We start from the raw sequence: 17,345 nt of genomic DNA, 5'->3' as shown, positions 1-17,345 counted from the left end.
TATCCATGTGTTAAGACAAACCTTGAAAGAGAGAATTGATGCTTGTCTAATTTGGAAAAATGCCAAGTCGGTTTCAGTTACTTAATTAAAATTTTTGTCACTCAGTCAGTAGATGGAATCTAAAAATTATGAAATCATTCAATTGAATGCAAACCATACATTTATTGACCATTTTTTACTAATAGATATTTTGCTAGCATCTTTGAGCGTTATCAAGGAAAAATGGTGGTTACAGGTAAAATATGCCTCTATCTTTACTTGCGTGCAAGAGAAGGGGATAGGGAGTAGAAATCCTAATAAAATTCTATGGAAGAGGTAAGTACCCACAAAGTGCTCGAAAGTTTGGATAAAAACGCACATTTGCTTGTTTCGGACCCTTCTATTTCCTACAAAAATCACTCAACCAAATATGTATCCAATGGCTACATTTGCGGTGACGTATCTACTTTGCGGGCAATTGTTTTCAAACAGTTCGTAGTAACGAACTGTAAGTAAGTAGCGATGCGGCTCAATAGTAACAGAAACTCCAAGAAACAAAGTTTTGGTAACAATAGATAGGTCAGAAGAATCGAATTTTGATGGTACCCATCAAAAGTTATGAGCCTGAGAAAATTTGTCCAGTTTTTGAAAAAGGAGGAAACACTCCCAAAATAGCAAGTGATGTTCTCCTTGGGGAGAACTAAGATAGATATGCATACAGTTAGGGGAATTCAAATAGTCTGTCAGTCTTATGAGCCATTTTAGGAGGAGTTGTCCTTCCCCAATATCTCGCTCTTCACGCTGAAGTTTTTTAGTGCTTTCAAAGAAGCTTCTTATTGTTCTAGTTAAACGACCCTTGTGTTTCAACAGTCGTTCTTAAAGAATTAGGACAAAAAGTCAAACTTTAGTGTAACGAGGGAGATATTAAAGAGAGGTCAATCCCCTTCATATACGGAATAATTTTTGTCTGGTTTAAGTTTTAATTTTGCCCATTACTTTCGGTTGAAAAACCCTGTTTTTAGATTTGATTTCTAATCATGTTTCTTAAATAATGCAGAGAAACCCGCCACCCCCCCCTCCATGAAAAAGTTCAACGATGGAAAGATCCTCTAGACAATTTTTAATCCTGGTGAAAATTTACCCCGGACAATTATCCTTAATATCTCCACGTGTAAAATTGATCCGGCAAAGAAAAAGAAAGACATATAAAATAATTCCATGTAGGAATACTAGAAAATTCCCTCAGTGTAATATGTCCCCTGAAAGGCTTACTCACCGTAAACCTCTCTCCTCATGAAAAATTTTTCCTCATGAAAAATCCCCCCCCCCCAACAGAAATTCATCCCTAATCGAAAAATGTATTCATACTTACCAATAACAAATACTATACGCATGCTTGGGCAAATTTCATAACATAAATGACCTTTCTCTAGGGACTGGGGGAAATGATCTCCAAAGGCATAGCTATTGGACCTTTCAACTATGCTGAGCAAAAATTTCGATCGGACGACTTTGGGGAAAAAGAGCGTGGAAGAGGGGTTAGCTATCTTCTAATCTTTTTGTATAAAAATTTGACTGCAAGGATTGACGCTGGAAAAATCAAATTGCTCCAAACTGATCTCACATAGCAAGAGAAGCGCATATGTTTAACGCTGTCTTTTCTGAACTTTACGAAAGTGTTTGTAGGCATAATTTTTTAAGCTTCCTTGAGAATGTTTTTTTTTTTTGAACCAGTTATTGTTTAGAAATATCCCTGTGTTGAGTTAGGTATGATACAACTGAAATGCGTGCGCACTTCAATTGCTACAAATAAGTGAAGCGTTCCAAATTAACATTGATACAAATCATTTCGTCAGCAGTGCATTGCGTCATCGACATTGCATCAGCAATATAACAGATTGATCTCCTTCAGAAAAAGAACAGTATCAAAAAAGAAAGTCTAATGCAGTCTTCTGTTGAAATTTATTATGTATTTTTTTTATGTATTTTTTTTTTTTTAGAATGGCTTAAATGCTTTGCATCTGGCAGCAAAAGAAGGTCATGTTAATGTTGTAGAAGAACTAATTGCGAGAGGTGCTTCAGTAGATGCAGCAACAAAGAAAGGAAATACTGCTCTCCATATTGCTTCACTAGGTAAGTTAACCATTTCTGTTTAATAGCTTTATTAGATGTTTAAAAAAAATGTGTCTAAAAGAAAAGTAAAGAGCCACACTAAATTTAAAATCTTTACCCAAGAACTTGCGGCTATAGGTTCCAAACTGAACATCGACCTAAAGCCGTTTGGACCATTTCTGCGCCTTCTAACACCATCCCGTCAAAACAAAATGTTTTATCATATTGGCCAAGAGAACGATCCTTGAAAGTTTCGAACTAACCTGTTATCACAGCTAATAAATCAGTAAACGCTTTGCCATATGCACAGTTTCGGGGGCCTTGGGGTTCTTGTCATCCCTGGAGACATATCAATTGAATCTTTTGACTATGTTGAAAAAGATGGATGTCTCAAAATCTTGATTGGATCACAATCAAGTCTTTGGGGATTAAAGGGGGCAAGCGAAAAAGATCATTGGAGGGGTGCTAGTTACTCTGAAACCACTTTTGACCCTTAGAAAGGGCACTATAACTATCTATTCTCAATCAAATGAGCCCTTTCCATGTTTTTACGACCATTTCTTCCATATGAAGTGGCTGCAAAAAAAAAATGCGTTGAATGCCCTTGGCTCATATATATTGCATCGCTAGAGTGTTGCCACCTGCCGCATAGCAAAGTAAGTCCCTGCTTGAAACATACTAAACAGCACCCCTCTCTCCTATCCAATAGGTCTCCTCCCTCCACATCACTCTTGTCTTGTCATGCATAGTCCCTCTTTGAGCCAAGACGTCTTTTTTGAATTACCATTCAGTTATCCTTTTGAAGCCACAATCTTTCTTAGAGAATATTTTATATAACTGCTAAATGCATTTGAAACTGGTAAGTTTGCATTTCTCTCATTGTATTAATGAGCAGTAAATTTTCGGCCACATGTTTTTCTGTGAGCAGGAGGGAAAATCAATTTGATCAATCTTATGCAGAGCCGTTCCTGAGGTGGGGGGAGGGCAATTGGGTCTGTTACCCCGGGAGCCGTGGCTTGGGAAAGCGCTGCGGCTTGGGGATAGCCCATTTTGAACCAATTTTTCACTTTGATTCAGCCTTTTTTGCTTATATTTGGGTCAGGAAGGGGTGATGTAATTAATTATTTCTCCAAATGCCACCAACCATATGAACGGCTCTGATCTTATGAGCCTCTTTTCTCCTCTATACGCACACAATTGATGATAAATATGTTTAATTTTTATGTGAGACAAATCTTTATAGTCCTAATTTTAATCATTAAAATTTACATTTTGATACTCAAATCTTCATAAACGAAGATTGAAGTTGTGTGGGAGGAAAGAAGTCTTAATGCTTAGTAACAATTCTTGGATATTCAACATGTTTCATTTATTGATTAGATACTTTTAATACATCACAAGAGCAAGCACAAAAGTCAATTTTTCCCTCGAACGAACAGCCCCCCCCCCTCTGCTCATGTAGTTAGTAAGGGAACGTCATATACAATAATTCCATCTTTTTTTGTCTTGCTATAACTTCTAATTTCTATGCATATTCAATACGTGATTCAGTGTCGAAGAAAACGACTGGGCTTTGGTGCTGTTCTTTTCTTTTTTGTTTCTCTGTCTTCCATTTTACCTGAAATAGTGATAACATTTTAGGGTTCTTCAGAAAAAAAAATCCAGTGAAGGCAGATTTTCGATGTAACAGGGATTTCTGGAAAAAAAATCAATTGAAAAAAAAGATATGCTAATGAGTGCCAAAATTTGGATAAAGCAATTGCAAAGCCCTGTATGAATGCCTACGCACGTGCCTGTTTCAAGTAATTTTTGCTTTTCAATTTACTTACCTTTTTGTCCGCCTGATGTAAGTACATGTGATGGGTTTTACGTAATGTTTTGCTGTTTTGTGCTATAGTCGTGCTATTTGATGTTTTCCTGTTTTAATACATTGTTCACTGTCACTGTTCAGTTCCAAAATGGGTCCATAATTTCGTAAAGCAGTCGGAAATATAGAAGTCCCTCCCCCTAAATGACTTACTGCGTAGCTGCCTGTTTTCAGTAATTTTCTCTTTTCATCACAGTTCCCTTTTGTCATGCTTTCGTGTATTCCTTCCTGTATGTACATGTGATGGGTTTCGTGTAATGTTTAGCTTTTTGTTTTATAGCGGGGCAATTTGAAGTTGTCCAGCTTTTGGTGCAAAACGCAGCCTCTGTGAATGTACAGTCCCAAAATGGGTTTACTCCTTTATATATGGCTGCTCAAGAAAACCATGACTCAGTGGTTCGATTTTTGCTATCAAATGCCGCAAATCAGAGTCTAGCCACAGAGGTAAGTAGAATTCTTTTAATATATTAAACCCTTCATCATATGAAGTACCAAGGACAATGAAATAAAAAGAAAGATTTCGCCCCTTGACCTATCTTAAATCTATTCATATCTATTCATATCTCAATGGTTTTCTGTTGGCTGCTTTGAAATTGTGAACATTTTTGGGTAGAGCAAATTTTTGTCAGTGTTGCCGTGTTGAACTGTGAAAATAAATAAAAACATAGCAAATTAGTTAAATTTGAAAATCCTTTTCGTCCACAAAAATTAAGATATTAACTGTTTGTTGATTCCGGAAGATAACTACCCATTAGATAGAAAGCCATATCTTCTTAAGGTGAGATGGTACCTTAAATAATTTATAAACTTAATGGATTAAAGGAAAAAGGTCCATTATGAACTTTTTTAATTTGTGTGGCAAAATTATTTGTAATCGATTAGGCGGTCTTGCGATGGCTTGTAGAGCTTGGATAATAGATGTGAAAAAATAACGAAAAATTCAAAGCTGACGCCCAATTTCCCGGAAATCTTGGAATAACCATTTAACTTCTCGTATTTTGCGCTAGAGATGATGCATTCAGTTTTAATGAAACTTACGTCATCAGGAAGCGTGAATTTGGTTATTTAGATTAAATGAAGCAGAACTTTCTTTTTATAGTTCAGGAAAGGGACTTTCCCTAAAAATGTTCTTGGATGTATAATTGCTCAGGGAAGCTAAAAATTGGATCGAGGGAATTATCATTTGAGCAATTGTGCTTCTTTAGGAGTTCCCTGGGGTGTCACTCGCTTTGATTGACAAGCTCGCTGGTATCTATATAAATTGGATCGTCGTAAGATTTTACTGTCAAATATCCGACTCGAACCACAAATTCTCGACAGCTCTCGATGATAGCCTTTGTCTAAAAAAGAATAAAAACAAACTTAAAAAAAAGAACATTTTCTATAAAAAAAAAAATTCAAAGAAAAGTAAGGAGTCGTATTAAAACCTGTGACGATCAAAAATGAAGTCTTATAATAACACAAGCCTAAAACGAAGAGAAATTACAATCAATAAGCCAAAGCAAACATATATTAAAATATGTAACCCCATCAAAAATAAGGATAATAGATAGAACGAACAGAAATTAAGATTAATAATCAAGCAAAGCTTGAAACAAACAGAGGTTACCACAAACAAGAGTAGGGCTGCTGCCCCGAAAAAGATTTTAAAAGACACAGCGTCATTTGCGCTTCATGAAAACAAAACGTATTTAAAACGTTTTCCCTATTATGGAAAATTTAAATTTGATGAGATTTCTAGAAATTAATATCATTTGATATTTACTAATTAGCCAAGTTTCATTAGTTCTATCCAGTCATCTGGATTGTATTGGTAATGTTTTTGGTCCCTCTGTTGACAAATAAAAACCATATTGTTCAAAATACATAACGTTTTCAGTAGAACGCAAACTACAGTCAACCCATTTTGAGGGTTTGAGAGGAATGGGGAGCATTACCACTCATATTTATAATACTTGATTGGCTTTGTGTTATTCTTTTGGTGTGTGTGCATGCGTGTTGTTGATGTAATGACAAACGAAAAATGGACTGATCAAAATACAAATGGTTTTCAGTGAAGAGTCAATGACGCTCTGGCCTTTAAAATATTTGGTAGGCGGTAACCCTACTCCTATTTGTGGTAATTTCTGTTCGTTTTAAGGTTTCATTGGGTTCTTCATTTTAACTTATATGCGTTTTATGATTCAATTATTCATCTATAGTAGTATCTATTATACTTATGCTAAATAGGATTATTTACTTTAAGATAAATAATTTCACCGTCTTAAGTATGATTTGTAATATGATTTTATTTTTACTTGTGACTCATAAATTTTCTCTTGAAGGTTCTTTTTTTTTAACATTTCTTTTAGATTAACATAGAGAATATAGATTCTGACTATTACACTGGTCATTGGAATAGAAATAGTATTTCGTTAAATAAAGAAGATGGTCCTGAAGTGGTCTTTTTAGGCAATTTGGTATTCTCCCAAGCTTCATATTCTTAAATTATTAAGAACAAAAGAAAATATTTAGCATAACTGTCAACATTGAGCCTATAGTTAATGTCAATTTATAGTCAATATTAAAGATTGAATAGAAATGATATCAAATAATACTTATTACTAGAAAGTTAAGAGTTGATATTAACTAGAGGTAATTTGCCTTACATTACTGTCAATTAATATAACTGTTTATTATGGACTGAGGAACTTGGGTTCTTTATTTTTGGATTCGAGCTATATACAGAAAAAAATTACGCTTCTCCTAAACAGACATTAATTTGTCCCAATAACGAATATTAACCAAAAGACGGCTAGCATTTAGCAACCCTAAGTATTATTGTACTTACGGACAGAAGAATTTAAAAACTTTACTTTTGAACTTAAGCTATCCAGGGGAAATTTTTTTTTACCCTTCTCCTTTAAAATACAGACCTGTTTACTTTCTGCAGATCTCGACAAATTTCAATTTTTATTTTCTTAAAATACAAAGGACAGTGAAAATTAAATCTGGTGGTAAAAAAGTTAGGAAAAATCCGGAACCTTTTATATGTAGTTATGCAATTTTTATAATAGGTGGTATCAAATTCAAAAATGGAAATATGGGAGGAATCCGCGAAAAATAAGCTAAAAACACTTAACAGCTTAAAGAGGATGCAGTACCTTAAAATTATTTTGCAAGCTTCAACGTCACTTGACCGTCACAAAGCATCATACAAAAAACTAAAAAGAAAAAAAAAACTAAAAACTAATAAAAAAAACTAAAAAAGAAAAAAAATAAAAAAAGGAAAAAAAATGAAAAATAAAGGAGAAAAACAACACTAAAAAAAAATAAAAATAAAAAAAAATAAAAAGAAAAAAGAAAAAAAATAAAAAAACTAAAAAAAAGTAAAAACCAAAAAAAAATAAAAAGAAAAAAAGGGGAAAAATACGAAAATTTATTTCATCATATACCATTTCAAAAACGAATGTATAGCCTATACAAACCGGGACACCGGGATACAAATGACGAACGGGACACGGGGAATATAAATGACGACCGGGACACAGGGACACAACTACAACGGGGACGCCGGGGGGCACAGGGGGATATATAAATGACGACGGGGACACAGGGAATGTTCGATTAGCAATCACCATCAACAAAGCTCAAAGGCAATCATTAGAATCATGAGGTATAACTAAAAAAACTAAAAAAAGGTAAAAAACTAAAACCTAAAAAAAAGACCAATTCAAAAACGAATGTATATACAGACCGGGACACCGGGACACAAATGATGACCGGGACACAGGGACACAAATACAACGGGGACGCCGGGGGGCACAGGGGGATATATAAATGACGACGGCGACACAGGGAATCGTCGATTAGCAATCACCATCAACAAAGCTCAAGAGCAATCATTAGAATCATGAGGTATAGATCTGAATACGGATTGTTTTCCCATGGACCATTATATGTTGCATGTTCAAGAGTCGGTAAACCTGACAATCTATTTATATGCACAGACAATTGGACAGCAAAGAATGTTGTATATTTACAAGTTTTACGTAGTTAGAAACATATATATATATATATATATATATATATATATATATATATATATATATATATATATATATATATATATATATATATACAGGTTGGACATAGGGAGACAACTACAATGGCGCGTAACTAATATGGCGCGTAACGACTTACGCGCGCGGGGGGGCTTGGGGGGGGCGCGAAGCGCCCCCACCAACTAGGTGTTAGGGTGGCGCGAAGTGCCACCCCAACAGCTAGTATATATATATATATATATATATATATATATATATATATATATATATATATATATATATATATATATATATATATATATATCTTCTATATATATAAAAATAAGTTGTCTGTCTGTGTAACGATGACTCTGGTCAAACATTTTCAGATCATTTGCTGGCAATTGGAAACGGAAAGCTCCCAGTAGTGGGAAAGCCGAGAATGTTGTATATTCGCAATTTTTACGTAGTTTGAAACACATATATAAATCTATCTATATTCACAGGTGGGACACTGGGACACAACTACAATGGCGCGTAACTAATATTTCGCGTAACGACTTACGCGCGCGGGGGGGGCTTGGGGGGGCGCGAAGCCCCCCACCAACTATATATATAAAAATAAGTTGTCTGTCTGTGGATCAGGTGACGTCATGTTTCTGTGTCGACTCTTCGACTAACGAAATTACAAACCGGGACATCGGGACACAAATGACGACCGGGACACCGCCACACCTATATAAATGACGACCGGGACACTCAAAGAGAAAGCGACCGGGACACAAGGAATGTTCGATTAGCAATCACCATCAACAAAGCACCGGGACACAAATGACGACCGGGACACAGGGAGTATAAATGACGACCAGGACATAAGTAAAAAAAAAAACTAAAAAAACTAAAAAAAGGTAAAAACTACAAAAAAACTAAAAAGAAAAAAAACTAAAAACTTATAAAAAAACTAAAAAAGCTAAAAAACTAAAAAAAAAATAAAAATGAAAAAAAAAGGAAAAAAAAATGAAAAATAAAGGAGAAAAACAAAACTAAAAAAAAATAAAAAGAAAAAAAAAGAAAAAAGAAAAAAAACTAAAAAAAAGTAAAAACCAAAAAAAAAAAACTAAAAAGACAAAAAGGGGAAAAATACAAAAATTTATTTCATCATATACCATTTCAAAAACGAATGTATATACAGACCGGGACACTGGGATACAAATGACGACCGGGACACAGGGAATATAAATGACGACCGGGACACAACTACAACGGGGACGCCGGGGGGCACAGGGGGATATATAAATGACGACGGGGACACAGGGAATGTTCGATTAGCAATCACCATCAACAAAGCTCAAGGGCAATCATTAGAATCATAAGGTATAACTAAAAAAACTAAAAAAAGGTAAAAAACTAAAAACTAAAAAAAATACCAATTCAAAAACGAATGTATATACAGACCGGGACACAAATGACGACCGGGACACCGGGACACAAGGAATATAAATGACGCCCGGGACACTCAAAGAGAAATCACAGACTGGGACACCGGGACACAAATGACGACCGGGACACATGGAATATAAATGAGGACCGGGACACAGGGACACAACTACAACGGGGACGCCGGGGGGCACAGGGGGATATATAAATGACGACGGCGACACAGGGAATCGTCGATTAGCAATCACCATCTACAAAGCTCAAGGGCAATCATTAGAATCATGAGGTATAGATCTGAATACGGATTGTTTTCCCATGGACCATTATATGTTGCATGTTCAAGAGTCGGTAAACCTGACAATCTATTTATATGCACAGACAATGGGACAGCAAAGAATGTTGTATATTCGCAAGTTTTACGTAGTTAAAAACATATATATATATATATATATATATATATATATATATATATATATATATATATATATATATATATATATATATATATATATATATATATATATATCTATTCACAGGTGGGACATAGGGACACAACTACAATGGCGCGTAACTAATATGGCGCGTAACGACTTACGCGCGCGGGGGGGGCTTGGGGGGGGCGCGAAGCGCCCCACCAACTAGGTGTTGGGGTGGCGCGAAGCGCCACCCCAACAGCTAGTATATATATATATATATATATATATATATATATATATATATATATATATATATATATATATATATATATATATATATATATATATATATATATATATATATATATATATATATATATATATATATATATATATATATATATATATACACATATATATACATTTATATATATATATATATATATATATATATATATATATATATATATATATATATATATATATATATATATATATATATATATATATATATTATATATATATATATATATATACATTTATATATATATACATTTATATAGATATACATTTATATATATATACATTTATATGTATATATATATATATATATATATATATATATATATATATATATATATATATAATATATATATATATATATATATATATATATATATATATATATACATTTATATGTATATATATATATATATATATATATATATATATATATATATATATATATATATATATATATATATATATATATATATATATATATATATATATATATATATATATATATATTATATATATATATATATATATATATATATATATATAATATATACTAGCTGTTAGGGTGGCGCCCCCCCCAAGCCCCCCCCCCGCGTATCGCCGAACCTTGTTTTTTAACTTAAATCTGGTAGGCATTGATGACCTTATCCAAGTTAAAATCCCAAACCCAATCATCATCGCTATCATTTTCAGTTTTGATATGTTTTGACTCTCGCTTTCCTGGTGGATTTTCATCTAACTGCGCGGTTTTGCGCTCTTTAGCCGCAAGCCTGTTTTCTTGCTGTTCTTGTGATTCCTCGGCACGCTTTCTTTTCTTACTTTCTCTATCAGCTGCAAGCCTGTTTTCTTGCTGTTCTTGTGATTCCTCGGCACGCTTTCTTTTCTTACTTTCTCTATCAGCAGCGTGAACGCATTAACGCATGTCTTAAATACCATTAATGACGTCACCGTCAAAGCAAAAATGACGACAACTAATTTCATGACGTCAGTCAACACAGAAACATGACGTCACCTGATCCACAGACAGACAGACAACTTATTTTTATATATATACTAGCTGTTGGGGTGGCGCTTCGCGCCACCCCAACACCTTGTTGGTGGGGCGCTTCGCGCCCCCCCCAAGCCCCCCCGCGCGCGTAAGTCGTTACGCGCCATATTAGTTACGCGCCATTGTAGTTGTGTCCCTGTGTCCCACCTAAGAATAGAGATAGATACAAATATATGTTTTTAACTACGTAAAACATGCTAATATACAACATTCTTCGCTGTCCCATTGTCTGTGCATATAAATAGATTGTCAGGTTTACTGACTCTTGAACATGCAACATATAATTGTCCATGGGAAAAACAATCCGTATTCAGATCTATACCTCATTATTCTAATGATGTGTCCCTGTGTCCCGGTCGTCATTTACATTCCCTGTGTCCCGGTCGTCATTTGTGTCCCGGTGTCCCAGTTTGTAATTTCTCTTTGAGTGTCCCGGTCGTCATTTATATTCCATGTGTCCCGGTGTCCCGGTCGTCATTTGTGTCCCGGTGTCCCGGTCTGTAATTTCTATTCGAACAATCCCTGTGTCCCGGTCGTCATTTATATATCCCGCCTGTGCCCCCGGCGTCCCCGTTGTAGTTGTGTCCCTGTGTCCCGGTCGTCATTTATATTTCCTGTGTCCCGGTCGTGATTTGTGTCCGGGTGTCCCAGTCTGTAATTTCTCTTTGAGGTTCCCGGTCGTCACTTATATTCCCTCTGTCTCGGTCGTCATTTGTTTCCTGGTCTGTAATTTCTCTTTGAGTGTTTTTTCTTTTTAGTTTTTTTTTAGTTTTTTACCTTTTTTCCTTTTTCAGTTTTCTTTTTCTTCTTTATTTTTCAGCGTCACTATGAAGTACATATCGACGAACCTTTGTTTTTTTAACTTAAATCTGGTAGACATTGATGACCTTATCCAAGTCAAAATCCCCAAGCCAATCATCATCGCTATCATTTTCAGTTTTGATATGTTTTGACTCTCGCTGTCCAGGTGGATTTTCATCTAACTGCGCGGTTTTGCGTTCTTTAGCCGCAAGCCTGTTTTCTTGCTGTTCTTGTGATTCCCCGGCACGCTTTCTTTTCTTACTTTCTCTAGCAGCTGCAAGCCTGTTTTCTTGCTGTTCTTGTGATTCCTCGGAACGCTTTCTTTTCTTACTTTCTCTATCAGCAGCAAGTTTTTTGGCATAAACTCTTTGAGCAGCTTCCTCGGCTGTTGCCATTGTAGGTTCTTCAGTCATTTTACAATTAAACATTTTTCCGTGAACAAATGTCTTAAATATCTTGAATGACGTCACAGTCAAAGCAAAAATGACGACAGCTAATTTCATGACGTCAGTCAACACAGAAACATGACGTCACCTGATCCACAGACAGACAGACAACTTATTTATATATATAGATAGATATATATATATATATATATATATATATATATATATATATATATATATATATATATATATATATATATATATATATATATCATGAAAAGAGAAATCACCAATGCAACAGCACAAAAAAGAAAAGAAAAAAGAGAGACAGAAGGAGAAAAGGAAGACTGTTTTCCTAAATTAGTGATTAATATAGATCAGCACTTGAATGAGGCCTTAACCCTACTCATCCATACAATCACATAGGTCAAACAGCATAGCCATACACAATCAACCATAAAGAATAATCCATGGACAGGCAGTTATGTCGTCAATAAGTATAAGTCGTCATTTACCAAACAATAGAAAAAATAATAAAGACAAATAATTCAGAGGCAACAACCCAACACAAGGGCTCATCAGGAGAATACACTGGCCTATATAGGGTTTTGCCACTTCAAATTCTCTACCCAGCCAAGTGTTGTGGCTACCACAGAATATCCATGGCATCCCCGTGTCAGGTATCACCCCCAAAATACATGCCTATGAAAGAAAAAAAAAACAGCAAATGTAAAACAACCAAGTAACACCAAACAAGCTTTTCCTGTTAATATATCCCTCTTTTTAGCAACAATAGGTAAACTAAATATAATAAATTTTACCAAATCACAAATATTAACACATTGCAAAAAACCTGAATGAACAAAACAATTATAGAATTCATCTTAACCATGTGGCTAATTTTAAAAAAAATTCGCTCAATTAGAAACACAATTCAAAATAAATGGCGCTGCAACAACATTTCTCGAACTTCCAAAATTAGTTGAAAATTTCTTTAAGTATTTCTAGATAATTCTTTTGATATTTATTTAAAAGTTCGTTATAATGAAAACTAAATTTCTTAAATTGCCAAGTTAATTTATTTGCAGAGAAACCTCTTGATATCAATTTTTGGCTTAAGATTTTACATCTATATTTAAAATCAATATAATTACTACAAATCCTTGCATAACGAAGTAACTGTGAGAAAAACGCTGAATATGTGATATTTGAGTGTATATTACTTTCAGGGAATGGGAAACTAATCACTTAAAAATCAAAATCATCCGTTTTATTATACATTTTAAAACTTAATTTATTATTATCACAAATATTAATATTTAAATCTAAGAAATGATCTTCATGACCAGCGCCATGACTAGGTTCAATAATAAGCTCTGATGGATATATATTTTTAGAAATATCAATGAAATCCTTACAATTTAAGACCAACATATCATTTAAATATCTTTTATTATTTGACAAAACATGTTTTAAATTAATTGGATTATTCTTATCCATCATATATTTATATTCTAGTTGACTTAAAAACAAGTCAGCTATAAATGGGCTGGCATTCCCCCCCCCCATGGAATTCCCACAATTTGCTGGTACAAATCACCACCAAATCTTAGATAAGTATTGTATAAAACAAATTCTAATGACTCAAAAATCATATCCAAGCTGTAACATCTCAAGTTAACTGTAGTATTAAAGCAATTTGTCCATATAGATTTTTTTATTATAAGTGTCTATTTTTAAGAACCTTTTACTAGATAAGAGGAAAGATTTCTTTATAACAGTTTTTAAATTATCAAACACTATATTAAGTGATAAATTAGTATACATTGTCGCAAAATCGAAAGACTCAATTCTTTTAGCTGAAACCATTGTTAAAGAATCTATCACCTGCAGTGAATTATTAACACTCCAATATGGATTAAAATTCGAAAATTTTTTAATGCCAGAACAATAGGTTTTAAGTTTATTTACAATTTCCTTTAAAATTAAAGAGAGGTCAGTAGCAGCAATGCGGGTTGGACATTTAGCTGCTCCAGCAATAAACCGTGGTTTAGGGGGATTCTTATGAAATTTTACAGTCCAATATAGGAAAGGGAACTTTTTATCATTGTCATTTATTTTAATATTAAAATTTTTAAAAAGTATTTCTTCAGTCTTTTCAATTAAATTCTCATCCTCTATATTTACCTTTTCGTAAACATTAGTTGTGCATAACTCCCTTTTTAAGATATCACAATACAGCTTCTGACAAATTATGGCAAAATTATTATTAGCTTTATCCACTGGCACAATTACAAATTCATTCTTTAGATTAGCAATTGCTTGTTTAATCTTCGCATTATAAAATAATGATTTAGTGTTACTATTTTTTAAGTTAGAATATATTTTATTTCTTATTCTACTAATAATTAAATTCTTCCAACTTTGAAAACTCTCTTTATTTTTATTCTCGTTCTTACACCACTTATCAATAAATAAATCAAAATCATTTTCCAAGCCATCAAGAACACTCGATGGTTTCAGATGATGAGAAAGACGGAAATTAGCCCCTTTATTCATTATAATTTGAAGATCATCTTGCTTTATATATATATATATATATATATTTATATATCTATATATATAAAAATAAGTTGTCTGTGTGTGGATCTGTGGATCAGGTGACGTCACCTGAAAAAACTGGATCAGGTGACAAAACTGAAAACTGAAAAAACTAAAAAAAGGCAAAAACTACAAAAAAAACTAAAAACTAATAAAAAAAATAAAAAAGCTAAAAAACTAAAAAAACTAAAAAAAGGCAAAAACTACAAAAAAAACTAAAAACTAATAAAAAAGCTAAAAAACTAAAAAAAGGCAAAAACTACAAAAAAAACTAAAAACTAATAAAAAAATAAAAAAGCTAAAAAACTAAAAAAAAACTAAAAAAACTAAAAAAAGGTAAAAAGCTAAAAAAACTAAAAACTAAAAAAAACTAAAAAAAGGAAAAAACTGAAAATAAGCTAAAATAAAGGTAAAAACCAATAAAAAACTAAAAAAAAAACTGAAAAAACTAAAAAAAGGCAAAAACTACAAAAAAAACTAAAAACTAATAAAAAAAGTAAAAAAGCTAAAAAACTAAAAAAACTAAAAAAACTAAAAAAAGGTAAAAAACTAAAAAAAATAAAAAATAAAAAAAAACTAAAAAAAGGAAAAAACTGAAAAATAAGCTAAAATAAAGGTAAAAACTAATAAAAAACTAAAAAGAAAAAAAGGAAAAAACTAAAAAAAATTTTCATCTAAAAAACTAAAAAAAACTAAAAAAGGTAAAAACTAAAAGAACTAAAAAAGAAAAAAATAAATGACGACACTCAAAGAGAAAGCGACCAGGACAAAAGGAATGTTCGATTAGCAATCAACAAAGCACCGGGACACAGGGAGTATAAATGACGACCAGGACATAAGTAAAAAAAAAAACTAACAAAACTAAAAAGAAGGTAAAAACTACAAAAAAAAGAAAAAAAAACTAAAAACTAATAAAAAAACTAAAAAAATTAAAAATCTAAATAAACTAAAAAAGAAAAAAAAACGGAAAAAAATAAAGGAGAAAAACAAAACTAAAAAACGAATGTATATACAGACCGGGACACCGGGATACAAATGACGACCGGGACACAGGGAATATAAATGACGACCGGGACACAGGGACACAACTACAACGGGGACACCGGGGGAAACAGGGGGATATAAATGACGACCGGGACACCGGGACAGGGAATGGTCGATTAGCAATCACCATCAACAAAGCTCAAGGGCAATCATTAGAATCATGAGGTATAGATCTGAATACAGATTGTTTTCCCATGGACCATTATATGTTGCATGTTCAAGAGTCGGTAAACCTGACAATCTATTTATATGCAAAGACAATGGGACAGCAAAGAATGTTGTATATTCGCAAGTTTTACGTAGTTAAAACCATATATATATATATATATATATATATATATATATATATATATATATATATATATATATATATATATATATATATATATATATATATATATATATATATATATATATCTATCTATATTCACAGGTGGGACATAGGGACACAACTACAATGGCGCGTAACTATTATGGCGCGTAACGACTTACGCGCGCGGGGGGGCTTGGGGGGGGGGCGCGAAGCGCCCCCACCAACTAGGTTTTGGGGTGGCGCGAAGCGCCACCCCAACAGCTAGTATATATATATATATATATATATATATATATATATATATATATATATATATATATATATATATATATATTATTTCAAAAACCTGGCCTAAGATGGAAGAATTTTTACGGATTCCTGGGTTTTTGGCAGACCAAGTACATAAAAGTGCAAGTGCACATAGTTGATTTTCTCTTCCATTTCTTTGTTGGCAGCGGATGTTGATTGGATGGATCTGACGTCATATTTTTGTCGAATATAAATGGAAAATGACATTAATCTGTCTGCATTAGATGCATTCTGGACAGTATTTCCATGTTCGGGAGTTTCTGACGTTTTGTAATAAATAATTGGGGCACAATGCATAATTTATTTATTGTGGGTTAGACCAGGGTACTTTGTATAGAAGGAGTTGTCTTAGAAACTTCGAAAGCAGCTCAATCGATTGGTAATTCAAAGAGCTAGTACCCTTTTTAAACTTTGAAGGGACCACGCATTCTAATTGCAAATTCTCTAACTAAATAATAGTTTCCATTCCTTAATCAGTGGCAGAAGGCTTCTTTTTCACTTGACGGTTTTTTTCAAAACGCGTTTTTTAACTTTTAGTTACTATGGGCCGTGGTTCGTTCTTTATCAGGTTGCAGCAACTGCTGCAACCATGATAAATCCCTACATCCGCTCTAGGCTACGCTAAAAGCTGTTGTGAATCAGCCATTAAAATTTTATTGTCGTAAGTAAATGAAGAGTTTCCTAAAATAATCATTAGCTAAAATATTTTG

At 33.2% G+C, this 17,345-nt stretch overlaps 1 protein-coding gene across 6 annotated transcripts in view; it reads left to right on the top strand.

Annotated features, from left to right (window-relative positions):
- LOC136031850 (ankyrin-2-like) overlaps positions 1 to 17,345 on the top strand; it is a 350,415-nt gene that overhangs the window by 61,290 nt on the left and 271,780 nt on the right. For all 6 annotated transcript variants that reach the window (XM_065711711.1, XM_065711710.1, XM_065711709.1 and 3 more), the window contains 2 exons: positions 1,980 to 2,112; positions 4,239 to 4,402. In XM_065711711.1, the coding sequence (XP_065567783.1) occupies positions 1,980 to 2,112; positions 4,239 to 4,402 (297 nt within the window). The remainder of the gene's footprint in view (positions 1 to 1,979; positions 2,113 to 4,238; positions 4,403 to 17,345) is intronic.

Source organism: Artemia franciscana, chromosome 10 (genome assembly GCF_032884065.1).
Source record: "Artemia franciscana chromosome 10, ASM3288406v1, whole genome shotgun sequence".
Taxonomy (NCBI): Eukaryota; Metazoa; Arthropoda; class Branchiopoda; order Anostraca; family Artemiidae; genus Artemia; species Artemia franciscana.
This window is presented reverse-complemented; position numbering and strand designations above follow the sequence as displayed.